At 42.5% G+C, this 14,632-nt stretch overlaps 1 protein-coding gene across 4 annotated transcripts in view; it reads left to right on the top strand.

The window, feature by feature from the left end:
- The window catches only part of WDHD1 (WD repeat and HMG-box DNA binding protein 1), a 157,898-nt gene that overhangs the window by 11,142 nt on the left and 132,124 nt on the right, over positions 1-14,632 (top strand). For all 4 annotated transcript variants that reach the window (XM_030214282.1, XM_030214279.1, XM_030214280.1 and 1 more), the window contains 2 exons: positions 710-793; positions 4,829-4,940. In XM_030214282.1, the coding sequence (XP_030070142.1) occupies positions 717-793; positions 4,829-4,940 (189 nt within the window). In that variant the 5' untranslated portion in view covers positions 710-716. The remainder of the gene's footprint in view (positions 1-709; positions 794-4,828; positions 4,941-14,632) is intronic.

Below are 14,632 nucleotides of genomic sequence, written 5' to 3'. Positions count from 1 at the left end.
TCAACTGTTCTTTTAATTGCCCAGCTGTGCAGAGACCTTCTCATATTTTCTTTTCCTTTAATAGTTATGGATAAAAAGAATTTTTTTAAAAAATTGTAACTTGCCTCATGACTTATTTGGGTGAGGCGAGTAATCAAATAATGGCAAAGTAAAGAGAGATCAAAGAGAACTGCTGGCACCTGCACAGAATACCCTTAGAAGTAAAACCCACTTCTTCACAGATTTGGAGTGCACTCTTTTTTTCAGGAATGAGTGTGGAGAATCACCAAAAGATTCCTGCTCGGAGCCCCCTCGTGGCTGCTTCGTGGTCCATTTCCTTTCTTGGAGTCCTAAATGATCATATCATGAGCCTTAGAATCTGTCAAAAAGGATGGCAGAAACTTCTGGGTGCTCCCAGTTTTATTCAATCACCACAACTCTAGACACCTCCCATTGGGCAATGTCTGAAACATCTACTACACCACCTCTCTAACCACATGGCTATGCATCTCTGAAGAGACACGTCACTGGAAAAGGGAAGGGACATTAATTCTTGTATCCTTAAGTGAATTGATTAATATTTGAGAAGTTCCCAGTTTACTTTGCCTTCTTGCATTCTCAATGACTTGTCATAACCTTAAATCAGTGGACCATCAAAAATGTCAGCATCCTTTGTGTTTGAGTCCATGAAAAAGAACATTTTTGATTTTTTTCCCTTCGTAATCTCTAGGGAGAAGATGCCTTCAACAAAGCATCCCATGAGATATGGACACACAGAAGGTCACACAGATGTCTGTTTTGATGATAAAGGAAGGTAAATGCTGTGCATGGAGGAAAGGGGCTATTTTTTTTTTAATGTTTAGGGTAAGGGTCTTGTTTTGTAATTAGAGTATTCAGACCTGCTGGGGAGGGGATTTTTACTGGTGAATTTCATATTGTGAGTATTGTGTTAGAGACATGTGAACTTTTTCTTTTTTAAAGAGAAAAAGAAAAGCTCAGTTGTGAAATAATTTGTTTTATTTTTCATCGGTTTGCACCATTTCTTTTTTCTCTACTTAAATTTTTATTGTTGCTTTCCAACAATATAAAAGAAAATGTACAGAATAAATAAGGAAGGAAAACATATTATAGAAAATATGTAAATATAACAAAAAAAATGTTGATTTTGTGTTGGTATGTTACAAGAAATATAAAATTTACCCCCTGTTTACGAAAGCTTAGCTCGAGTTATCTGCAGCAGGGCCCATTTTATTCCTATGGAATACTGATTTTAATCACAGATCACATCAGCACTAGGGTGAAGGTTGATCAGCCGCAACGCAATAAGACCCATCATTGAAATTCAATACGCCTGCTAAGATAAGTGAATCCATCTACATACTATTAAGACTGAAGCCAATAGTAGTAGAAGTTTTTTCAACATGGAAGGTAGGCAGGCAGGAATAGTGCTGTGATGGTTGAGTGCTGCTGGCTGACACCGTATCATAGTAACATAGTAGATGATGGCAGAAAAAGACCCACACGGTCCATCGAGTCTGCCCAACAAGATAAACTCATGTGTATACCTTACCTTGATTTGTACCTGTCTTTTTCAGGGCACAGACCGTATAAGTCTGGCCAGCACTATCCCCTCCTCCCAACCACCAGCCCCGCCTCCCACCACCGGCTCTGGCACAGACCGTATAAGTCTGCCCAGCACTATTCCCCGCCTCCCAACCCATATGGTTATTTGGCACAACAGCAAATACTGAGCACTGCATATTAAAAAATAAAATACAAATCATTTATAGAGGAGTAAATACTGGTGCAATTGTTATAACTCATTGAATTACAAGTGCCAGCTTGTATATAAGAGATCCCTAATAGACATATTGATTAAATTTTAAGTGCCAGACCCTCGACCATTCTTCTATGGTTCGGAGATCCCTTTCATCGTTTCTACTCCCTCCAGGGTATCCACTCTGTTGGATATTTTGTCATCCGCAAAAAGGCACACCTTTCCTTCCAACCCTTCAGCAATATCTCCCACTAATATATTAAACAGAATAGGCTCCAGTACCGACCCCTGAGGAACTCCACTGCTCACCTTCCTTTCCTCCGAGCGGATTCCATTTACCACCACCCTCTGCCACCTGTCGGTCAACCAGTTTCTTATCCAGTTCACCACTTTCAGTCCTAAGTTCAACCCTTTCAGCTTATTCACGGGTCTTCTGTGGGGGACCGTATCAAAGTCTTTGCTGAAGTCCAAGTAGGTTACATCTAACGCACGTCCTTCATCCAGTTCTTTGGTCACCCAGTCAAAGAAGTCTGTAAGATTCATTTGGCAGGATTTTCCTTTGGTAAAGCCATGTTGCCTCGGGTCCTGTAACCTGTCACCTTCTAGAAAATTAACTATCCTTTCTTTCAGCAGCGACTCCATTATTTTTCCTACCACTGACGTGAGACTTACCAGTCTGTAGTTTCCCACTTCTTCCCTGTCTCCACTTTTGTGAAGAGGGACCACATCCGCTCGTCTTCAATCCCGCGGAATCTCTCCCGTCTGTAAAGATCTATTAAATAAATCTTTTAGAGGTCCCTCCAGGACCTCTCTGAGCTCCTTCAGTATCCTGGGATGTATCCCATCCGGCCCCATAGCTTTGTCCACCTTCAGATTCTTAAGCTGTTTATAAACTCTTTCTTCCGTAAACGGCAGAGTATCCACTCCTTCCTTGTCTTCAAGCAGATGAAGCCATTATGTATGGGTTGTGTCCATCATATCTGAAAAAGGTCTTGTCACCTCTCTTTACATCTTTAGCCATTTTTTCTTCTGTTTGCACTTTTGCTAGCTGTATTTCCCTCTTCGCTTCTTTGAGTTTAATCCGATAATCTTTTCCGTGATCCTCTCGTTGCGTTCTTTTGTATTTCTTGAACAAAGCCTCTTTTGCTCATATTTTTTTCAGCTACTTGTTTGGAGAACCATACAGGCTTCCTGCTTCTCTTGTTTTTGTGTACTTTCCTCACAAAAAGATTAGTCACCATATTTAGAGCAGCCTTTAGCTTGGACCAGTGTTTTTCCACATCTCCTGCGCCTTCCCACGCCAACAGCTCCTTCTTCAGGTATTCCCCCATTTTATCAAAATCAGTACGTCTGAAATCCAGTACTTTGAGTTTTGTGCATCCGCACTCCAACTTCGGCCTTATATCAAACCATACAGTGTGATGATCACTATTACATAGGTGGGCTCCTACCCGGATATTGGAAACACTAATTCGTGAGCACTAGATCCAGCATCGACCCTTCCCTTGTGGGTTCTGTCACCATTTGTCTAAGCAAGGCACTTTGACAGGCATCCACAATCTCCCTACTTCTTTCCGATTCCGCAGAAGGGACGTTCCAATCCACGTCAGACAAATTGAAATCTCCCAACAGTATCACCTCCCCTTTCATACCAATCTTTTGAATATCTTCTATCAGATCCTTGTCCAACTTCTCCATTTGTGCATGAGGTCTGTAGATAACCCCTGTGTGGATACAGGTTCCATTTTCTCTTTCCAGGACGATCCATAAAGCATCTTCCTTTCCCCAGGTTCCCCTCATTTCAGCCGCTCTGATATTGTCTCTCACATACAGAGCCACTCCTCCACCTCTTCGGCCCTCTCTATCCTTCCTAAAAAGATTATAGTCCGGTACGGTCAAATCCCATTCATGGGAATTGTTGAACCACGCCTCCTTAATAGCAACAATATCCAAGTTTTCTTCAAACATCAGGGCTTGCAAGTCTTGAACCTTTTTACTTAGACTACGAGCATTTGTGCACATAGGTTTCCATGTGCTTAGTGAGTTTAGGTGGTTTACTATATTTACATGACCTTTCCCTCTGCCATCATGTTTATTCTGGGGGTGACTTTCTGAAATCCCTTGTTTCCTTTTGTCACCCCCACCCTCTAGTTTAAATGACTATAAACATATTGTCTGAATTTCTCCCCAAGGATCCTTTTTCCCATCACAGAAAGATGTAGCCCATCATTACAGTACAGCCTGTTATTTTTCCACGTATTACCCCATGCTCCTTTGTATCTAAAACCTTTTTCTTTACACCAAGACTCAAGCCACTTATTGAATTCCTCTGTTTTATGTAGTCTTTCTTCTCCCCTCCCCCACGTAGGAATTACAACGCCCTTATTGTTTTCACAGAAAAAAACAACCACCACCAAAAGAATAGAGATGCCTCTGCTTAGCAGACTGAGTGGGCCTTTTACAAAGGTGAGCTAGCGTTTTTAGTGCATGTTAAAAATAAGTGTGCGCTAAACGCTAGAGACACCCATATATTCCTATGGGCATCTGTATTGTGTGCTAAAAATGCTACTGTGACTTTGTAAAAGACCCCCTGAGTATTTATCATAGGTTTCCAGGTTTTCTAAAATATTTCTTTTGCCTCATTTCTTTAGAATTTACCGCCTTAACTATGTTTAAACATAGAGGTGTATGCAGTTAAGGAATGTGTAGCTAACATATATGAGAAACTTTTTCACTATCTTATAACAGAAGAGCCATTAAAAATGCTGATGTAGAGTTAACCCTCAGAATTCATATTGCCATAGAATGTTGTGGATGTAAAATATCATGTCATCCCACGTTCATTGGATTCCTAAACCATGACTACTAGAAATAGCATGATCTGTCAGCAGATAACTCTACACATATCCTATGTCTTATCTCTTTTATCTAAGAACCCACTGTCCTGTTAATGTTACAGACAAGGTACTGTTGTAGATGAACCTCTGGCCTCACTGTTTTATTGGCTGTCCTGTTTCCAAATTAGCTGGTCTTGAAATTACAATACTAACACATCTGTCAATTTTGTTTTAGTTATATTGTGACTTGTGGTGGCGATGGAGATGTTAGGATTTGGGAAAATTTGGATGATGATGATCCCAAGTCGATCAGTGTGGGGGACAGAGCCTATTCATTTGCCCTGAAGGTACTGTACTAAAGTTCAATAATTAAAATTGTTAACATTATCTTTTTAGCCACAAATAACATGCATTCAAAACCAACAATTTTAAAGTGAATCCCCCCCAACCCACCCATCATACTTTTCTTTAAAAAAAATAAGTCAGTGGGAAATCTGTGCTTGGTAATGTTTTTTCCAGCCCCCTCTCCTCACCCACACTCTATCTGTCTTTTTTCCAGGTCCCCCCTGTGCACACACCCCATCCTTTTCCAGCTCCCCTCCCATATATCTTTTTCTAAAGCACCTACACACCATCCACCATTTTTTTTTCCAGGCCCATCTCTTTAAACACACCATCCATGCTTTTTCCAGCCCCCTCCCAACACCCACACTGGCTCCCCTATCATTCCTCATCTGAAACTCAGAACATCAAACACATACCACTTTGTTAACAAACCATAGTTAACTGTCATTGAGCAAGTCCTCTTGAGTCCTCCCTTCAGTAATTCAGTGCTGCATTTTCTTTCCAGGCTGATGCCTCAAGGCTAACACTAACACATGCATGGGCCTGCTGCACTTGGAGGTCACCACACACATGCACCAGTAGATCAGGTGACCTTTGATGCTGTTGGCCCATGTGTATGTCAGTGTGAGCCTTGCTGCATCAGCCCGGGCAGAGAGCAAGTGCGGCTGTACTGAATTATTGGAGGGAGGAGGCGGACGCTTTGGGTATGTAGGTGGTCACCGAGAGGCTCTTACACTCACACCAGAAGGTGGAGAGGGAAACTGCTGGATCCGAGCCAAATAGTCACTGAGAGCTAGCTGCAGCTTCTTGAGAATGCACACAGCTGCCTAACCAGGGAAGGGCAGGCCAGAGGAGATCCCGCAAGATTCCCTCTCGACCATGGTACACCTGGGAAGCCGCTGCGGCACACTGGTTGAAAATCCCTGGTTTAATGACACAAATGCAAGGAATGCATCCATAACCACTTAAATGCAAAGTGTGTCCTGTTACCTCTCTTAGCATTGTATGCTTAGAAAGTCAGAACAGTTAGCTCTGTCATTTTTTTCTCTTTTTTTGCCAGGGTCTCCTGTCCATTTGACATTCCTTCCCCATGTCCACCATCCATCTTCCCTCTGCATCCCTATCTGTCCTGTCAAGTATCCCCCTTATGTGTCCTTATCCCTTTCCTCCCCCCATATTCAGCATTTGTCTCCATACCCTCTCTGTCCAGCATCTCTCCTATGCTCCCTCCATCTGTTCTCTGTACCCCTTTCCCTCTCTCTCTCTTCCCTTCTGCCCATACCCCCCACCCTAATCTAATCTGGATGTTTTTATTCCGCTTCTACTTGAAATAGGGTCTAGGGCTATGCGGGTTACATTGCAAAATAGGAATGGGACAAATCCTATTGAATTACATTAATGTACAATAAGTAAAATACACCTTTCTTCATACTCTCAAGGATCCTTCAAATATTGGGCAAGTATCTTTCCCTCTCTTTTCCTTGCAGTCCAGCATCTCTCACCCCCCTAGTCCATTGTCTGTGTGCCTCCCTCTCTACTGCCTCCCCCAGTCCAGCAGTATCTGTCTCTCTTCCTGTTTCACTCCTAATCCAGCAGCACCTATTCTTCCCCAGGTCCAGTAGCATCCGTCTCCCTCTCACCCCCCTCCAGGTCCAGCAGCACCCTTTCACGCCCCAGTTCCAGCAGCAACCCTCACTCCCTCCCCCTACCCCCAGGTCCAGCGATATCCTGCTTTCTAACCCCCCAAGTCCAGCACCTCTCCTTTTCTGTCCCTCTCCTTATGGTCCATTCTAATTTATTTGAATCGGTACCGGTAGCAGCATCCCAGCGATTCATACAAGCAACCTCTGCCTTTGCTAGGCCGTGCCCTACCTCTGAGGAAACAGGAAGTTGCATTAAGAGGTGGGGCCGCGGCCTAGTGAAGGCCTGCCCCAAGAAGGTTTAATGACGGGAGACAGCATGATGTCAAAAGGGTGAAGCCAACCCCCCCCCCCCCCCCCCCAATGCAACCACCATATTGGTCAGATCAAAACAAACTATCAGCCGCTGTATCCATGTTGTTCATTGTAATTCTAAATTGTAATCAGTGTGTCATTTGAAGGGGCTGGTTATAGGGACATCCTAGCATGAGTTGTATTTATGCAGAGATTTTTTTCACCAAAACAGACATCATGTTCTGAGAATTAGGTGCTCAACATTCACAGTTTTTTTTTTTGTTGTTGTTGTTTTGATTTTTTTTTTTTTTTTAACTACAAAGATTTGTTATTTTTTAATTTTCACAAAATTAACTGGCAAGAACACACCAGGAAGAAAGATATGTAACGTTTTTCCACATGTTTTTCTCAACAAAGAATTGACAAAAAACATGTGGAAAAGGAAAACTACATTAACCATGCATATCTCAATTATCCAAGTCCAAATAAAGAGGAAAACCGCAAAACATATTTACTAACTCATTAAGGAATCAGTGTGCAAGTATACAATTTGGCTACTACTGTCTGGAATTTTGGAAGCTGGAAAAGAAGAAATAAAAAATAAATTTTGGATGTCTTCTAAAGATGTATATTTTTGCAATGTATGTATGTATCTGGTATGTGAAATCAACTTGAAAGGGCCCCTGCAGAAATCTCAATTAAATCAGATGGGGGAAGAATATATAACAAATAGTCTCATAGAACCCAGTATCTAATACTTTCAATTCCAGAATTCTAATTCAGGCAAATTTTTTTTTAACATACTCAGATTTAAACTCAGATTGGTGGATTCAGAGTGCTCACCGTTACACTGGACTTTGAATCCAGCAATCTCAATATGTTAAAAAATCTGCCTCAATTAGAATTCTGGAATTATTAAACGCTGGGTTCTATGAGACTATTTGTTCTGGTATGCGTGCTGCATGTAATGTTTGAATAACTGTCTAGATGTGCGACTATGATTTCTGAACATGCAGCATCGTTATAAGACAGACTTTTAAATGCCCAGTTGGGTATATATGCTAATCTCAACTTTGTTGACTTGCTTCTATTATATAACTCAGCACTGAAATCCACAATACAATATTGCAAATAAGAAAGCAAGCTCTGGAGCACTGACAGATACATTTTGAATATAACCCTCCCCCCTTCACAGACCCCTCAAATTCCTCAACCCCCCCCAACTCCTCTTACATCCCCCATCTCCTCCTAACAAAAAGAATGCAAAACCTAAGAGGTTTAATAGAACATTATATACCTTGCAAGTTTGCTATTGTTTTCCATAGCGATTGCTGCTGTTTTGTTCTCACCAATATGGCAGCAAGCTCTGCCCACTGCCTTTAGCCCAGGTAATGAGCCAAATAGGCTCATTCTGTCTCCTGTAATTAAACCTCCTTGGAAGGCCCTGAGGCTCTTTGTATGAATCGCTGGGCTGCTGCTACATGTAGCAATTCAAGTAAATTAGAACGGTCTGGGGGGAGGCACAGAAAGGGGAGAGGTGGTGCTGGACTGGAGATGAGGGAGCAAGAAGACAGAAGGAGAACGGGAGAGATGCAACACTAGGCACCGCATAATCCCTGCTAATGGTTCATGCACTATGCTTTGGGAACCTCTGTCCTAGACTATCACTCAGCTCCAGCTTGTGAACACTTGAGACTGTGCAGCCCTTGCAGTTCAGAAGAATGCAGAGATGGGTCCAGCTTTGCTCGCCTGACAGCAGAGGCTTCTTGCCTACCTGTGACCAATGGGTTTGGGTGTTGATGGAGGGAGGTACAGTGGGAGAAGGAAGAGCAAAAGAAACTTAGTACCTTAGAAGTTCTGGCTTACAAAAGTGCTTTGCCAATTAAGCTAGTTACTGTGTCCTTAAGTTCTTGGTGAGACTTGAGGCTTTGTCCTGGGACCCCTTGCACTAGTGCAGACTTGGATGATGAAGCTGGAGCAGTAATGTATGGAGCATCTTTTACTCTGGAATGGCGAATGCCATAACGGAACATTGTAAGCCACATTGAGGCTGCAAATAGGTGGGAAAATGTGGGATACAAATGCAGTAAATAAATAAAATGTGTGTTCCTTACACCAGAATATGACAAACGTAAAGAGCTGTGATCGTGTCCTGATTAAAAAGGTCTAACTGAAACTGGGTATGATGTAATGGTGGAAACAATATTTATTAATGTTGTGTAATGTGCCGCAATATTGATACAAACGATCAGGTGTGTATAAAGGTAACAACAGTAAGAACGAGACCTTGGAGAGGGAGCCACAAGAGTAAGGGCTCCTTTCCAGAATAACAGTTGCTCACCGAGTCAATAGAGGCTGTGAACATGGGAGGGTTATGAATAGGATATAGGTCTGGGGAACTGTCAGTCAACGTTTGAAAGTTTCTGATCACTGTTACATAATGCTAAATTCTTCAGCCCACGACTGGAAGATATGGGGGGGGGGGGGGGGGGAGGGGAGGGGGTAAGGAGAGAGGGAGGAGGGGAGAAAAAATTTAAAAACGTGTTGATGGCAAATTTTTAACTCATTTGTAACAATGTATGTTGGGTATTTTGCAATATTGTATATGTAGTTATTTGGCTGTGTATCTTAAGTTGATCCATCAATAAAAATGTTGAAATATAAAAAGGTCTAACTGAGGCCCTTCAGAGGTCTGAGGGATTTGAGTGATTCACCAAATGATTGAATCTGGATTTAACTTTTCCTAAATCCTGCTGGGTCTTTGAATATATTGTGGCAATGCTATAAGAATGTTTGTTTTAAAAGTTCCAGATAGGTTTATACCCCTTATTACTAAGGCTTTTTATTTGCTATCTCAGTCCCTTCAGGGCACAAAGACAGAACGCAGGGTGAAGTGGGAATCTCAGATAATAGTCTGGATGTCTCTGGCTTGTTGGATGACTCTAGCTTAGAAGTCTGTGGAAGAGGAACTCCTATAGTGATTTGTGCTCCGGAGGATGAGAAAGTCTGGTCACTAGTGTTACTTAAGTCTAGGAGCTCAGTTTTTTTTTTTTTTTTGGGGGGGGGGAGGGGAATGAAAGATTTAGGTTTTTCCAGATATTTCAAGATCTTCACAGGAAAGGCAGAAGGCCTCTTTGAAGAAGAGGCAAAGAGTTATTTCCTTGGTGGCAAGTTTTGTGCTCCAATTTCCTTACTTGTTTGTGATTTATATTGCAAAATTGTTAAATGTGTTCTATGATCCCTTGGCATTGATAAATTTCCTTATGTAAGTCATCTGGGGTTTTTTTTTTCCTGTATTCTGACTTTTCGGCTAAGCACGCCCTGGAATTAAGTGAAATCCAGTTTGTACTTAATAAGCTTCATTATCTGCCCTTTTGTATTTTCTTTTTTTTTTTTGTAATATAACGACCCTTTATTTGTAGAACTGTGTTCAGCACCCCTCCCCCCAAATATGGTCTAATAATACAGTACTGTGTGGAATTGTTTTTTGTTTCCTTGGAGAGATTATTATTTATTTTTCCTTTGATATACTGCTAATGACAGCAAGGCGTTTTACAATAAAAACTTGAGCTGAGCAATAGAAAGAGAAGGACAGTTTGTGATTTGTTTCTACAGATGTGTCTTGGTTGTTTTCAAAAGTCATATATAAAATTTAAAAAAGAAGGTGTGTGTGGGTGAATGGATCATTTGCTAAAATGTTAAGATATTATCCATAATTATTCAGTTTTGTTTTGGAAAATCCTGTCCTTTGGTGGAAGATAAAGCAACACTACTTGTGGTGGTGGATTTTTTTCCCCCTCTTCTGTTATGGTTTCGACTCCTGCTTGAAACCCAAGGATTTTGCTCTAGAGAAGCTGAAATTAATCAACCAAATTTAGGTGAAGTTCTTTCTACCCAGTTTAAAACTTACCCCCCCCCCCCCCCCAATTTACTAAGCCGTGTGCTAATGCCAGCACAGTCCATTCGCTTTGAATGGGCTGTGTTGGCATTGCCACGTGGCAGCTGCTAGCGTGACTTAGTAAACAGAAGGGGTTAGGTTGGTCAGATGGCTAGTCTAACCACTATGGTCAGCTCATGTGAAGGAGCTTTCTGTATTGAATACAAAAGCTGGAGTTGGATGAAGCCAATTTGGTGAAGGATAATTTTGTCCTCCATAGGAAACTGAAAGCTCAAGAATTTCCCAAAGCTACTTTCCCTCTCCCCAGTGGGAATGCTTAACAATTCTTAACAATTATATAGTAGATGTATTAAAAATTTATTTATTTGGATTTTGCTCACAATTGCAGTAGTAGCTCTAGGTGAGGTATGCTCAGGTACACTAGGTATTTCCATGTCCCTGGATGGCTTTTGACTCTTTACCTTTAAGTACTTTGTGCATATTATATGCCTTTAGAATGGACTGACCAAACTGATTCTTCCTTTTTGTTCTATAGATCAGTCCTGTATTTGTGGGTTGTCCATCAACCAACAGATGGAGCAAGAAAGTATTTCTTGGTGATTTGCCCCTCAAGTGTATCGTGTAGCCCTAGAATTCTCAGTATATTCTCTCTCGGTGCATGGTGATGGTGAACAGTGTAGCTCCTTAACAAAATTACCTTTGTCAGCCTCATACTTCTTCCCTGTCTCCTCAAGACTGTACCAAAAGCACATGGCATACTACTGCCATACAGTTCTGATAATTCTCTCCCTCCAGGATTCCTCTAAGGTGCACATTGCTTCTCTATGACTGGTTTTCCAAGTCTTCAGGTTTCTCCCAGAAGGTCTATATTTGCTCATTCTGTGCTTTATATTTAATATTTTCCAATTCCTCTTTGTGTTGATTCACAATTCACCTTTATGTGATATGCTGTGTCTCAGGAAAGAGACATTTCTTTGCTAATGATTGCTCTTTGAACCTTTTATAACCTTGTTCATATATAAGACAACCGTACTAGGACTGCTGATGAAGGCTTTGATGTCAAAACACGGCCTGTGTTGAGTCCCGTTATCTCTGCATGATATATTATCCTGAACACGTGTGAATTGTACACCAATGTCGAATAAAGGACATCTCTTGATGAATTCCTGTTTCACCTGTCTGGTCATTCCCACTGTGTTCTCTTTGCGTTGATTTGTGGGGGATTACTTTGTTTTTCTTCTTTCTTTGTAGCAGTTTACAAAAGAAATTAAGGGAAGAGGAGGAGGGGAGAAAGGAAAGACACCAAATGCTGTTCTCCAGCTCTTCCTGACAAATCCTCAATTCATATTTCTCATTCACAGCTGCTCCTTTTGCCTTCTCTTTCATCTTAGCTCAGTAACAAGAGTTAAAAAGCTAAGTCGTTCTTCTTCATCGCTTGCATAGGGCTCACCTTGAGAGTCGTTGCTCTCTACTGTTATATTGTCAGGGCTATAAACCTGCGACTCCCTAGTGCTTTTACCAACACTCCTAGCTGCAACATATTTGAAGGTGTTGTGCTTCTTGTGGGTGGGCGTGGTCAATGACCAGAAGTTTAAATATTAATTTAAAACACACTGTCTGAGGGTTGGAATGGAATTGCATCTCAATTATTGCTGCCCTTTTAGAGCTTCACTAATGTGCAGCCATGCCTAGCAGTGATGTCACTTCTCCATTCTTGGTGTGGGGAACAAGCTCCCAGTGGGTCACATGAGCAGCTCTTATCAGATATATTATCTTGATGTGGCCCTGCTGAAGGTGGAGTCATGGGGACTGTGTCTAAAGTTCTTGGACAGTGGTTACTACAGTAATAGGCCTGCTGAGCAGTTTCCTTCCATTCTTTGGGTAACTGCTTTCAGTTAAGTTTCAAGCAGGTTGGTGTACTAGAAGCAGGTTTGTCAGCCATCTACCTCTCACCCCCCCCCCCCACCTCAAATGGTCAAGAGTTATGGCACCGGTGTCAGTTTCTGCCTGGCTGCAGTTGGCTGAATTCTTGCCTGTTACTTGTCAATACCAGTTAATAGGCAGGCTATAAATGGTAAAATAATTAGCAGATGGATATTTTACTGGGTTGTAGGCCATGTCTTTGATTCAAGCACTCAGTTTGGGGACCTCAGTTCCATGGATATTTGGCTGTTTAGTTCAGTTGCAGGTTTGGGGGTCTAATTTCTCTTCTGAGTGAGATCAATCATGCTTTCTAGTTAAGGCTCTAGACTTGAAGTTGCTGTGAGAACAGACCAATGAAATAAAAGGATATTTCTTGTGGTCCAGGTTCTGATGGGTAGTTCCTTCATACTTTGGCATCCTAGGAGGGCTCCTTGGATTTCTGACAGCTTTAGGCCCTCCTTTTATTCTAGCAAGATGTAGTGATGGTTTTTCATAGGGAGGGTTGTGGGCTATTCCTTATTCAGGTGACTAATCTTGCAGGACAAGGTGGGATGGAGAGGTGTGCAGGCACAACCTAAATAGGCAGTTAAGCTTCAGGAGGAGCAGTAGTACTTCACCCAGTGTGCAGTGTGGGGATTTAATTGCCCCTTGTTGCCCTGTGTGCATGTTACGCTCACCATTTGAATCTCGACTCTACTCCGCTGGTTTACTGTGCTAGATTGGAATCCACTTGCCACTCAGCCTTTTTTTTTCTAGCACCTTTCCTTTGGAACTCTCTTCCCCTGGACCTGAGGTCTGAACTAGCCTATCCTCGTTTTCTTCTTAAAGTTCCCCATGTCCATCTCATTAACAGGCTGTGGACTTTTCCTCCAGGAACTTGTCCAAATCTTTTTTAAACCCAGTTACACTTACTGCTGTTACCACATCCTCTGGCAACTGGTTGCAGGGCTTAACTTTTCTTTGACTGAAAAAATATTTCCTCCTATTTGTTTTGAAAGTACTTCCATGTAACTTCATTGAGTGTCCCCTAGTCTTTGAGGTGTGACCAGCAGAAGAAAGGAGGTGTTGATGCCCATGTATAAGTCGTTGGTGAGGCCCCACCTAGAGTATTGTGTTCAGTTTTGGAGGCCGTACCTTGCGAAGGATGTAAAAAGAATTGAAGCGGTGCAAAGAAAAGCTATGAGAATGGTAAGGGATTTGCGTTACAAGACATATGAGGAGAGACTTGATGACCTGAACATGTATACTCTGGAGGAAAGGCGAAACAGGGGTGATATGATACAGACGTTCAAATATTTGAAAAGTATTAATCCGCAAACGAACCTTTTCCGGAGGTGTGAAGGCAGTAGAACGAGAGGACATGAAATGAGATTGAAGGGGGGCAGACTCAAGAAAAATGTCAGGAAGTATTTTTTCACGGAGAGAGTAGTGGATGCTTGGAATGCCCTCCCGCGAGAGGTGGTGGAAATGAAAACAGTAACAGAATTCAAACACGCGTGGGATAAACACAAAGGAATCCTATTCAGAAGGAATGGATCCTAAGGAGCTTAGCCGAGATTGGGTGGCAGAGCCAGCCGGTGGTGGGAGGTGAGGATAGTGCTGGGCAGACTTATACGGTCTGTGCCAGAGCCAGTGGTGGGAGGTGGGGCTGGTGGTTGGGGGGGAGGCGGGGATAGTGCTGGGCAGACTTATACGGTCTGTGCCAGAGCCAGTGGTGGGAGGCGGGGATAGTGCTGGGCAGACTTATACGGTCTGTGCCAGAGCCGGTGGTTGGGAGGCGGGGATAGTGCTGGGCAGACTTATACGGTCTGTGCCAGAGCCGGTGGTGGGAGGCGGGGATAGTGCTGAGCAGACTTATACGGTCTGTGCCAGAGCCGGTGGTTGGGAGGCGGGGCTGGTTGGGAGGCGGGGATAGTTCTGGGCAAACTTATACGGTCTG

This window comes from Microcaecilia unicolor, chromosome 9 (genome assembly GCF_901765095.1).
Source record: "Microcaecilia unicolor chromosome 9, aMicUni1.1, whole genome shotgun sequence".
In the NCBI taxonomy this organism is placed as follows: domain Eukaryota; kingdom Metazoa; phylum Chordata; class Amphibia; order Gymnophiona; family Siphonopidae; genus Microcaecilia; species Microcaecilia unicolor.
Note: the sequence above shows the minus strand (reverse complement) of the source record. Positions and strands in the feature narration are given on the sequence as shown.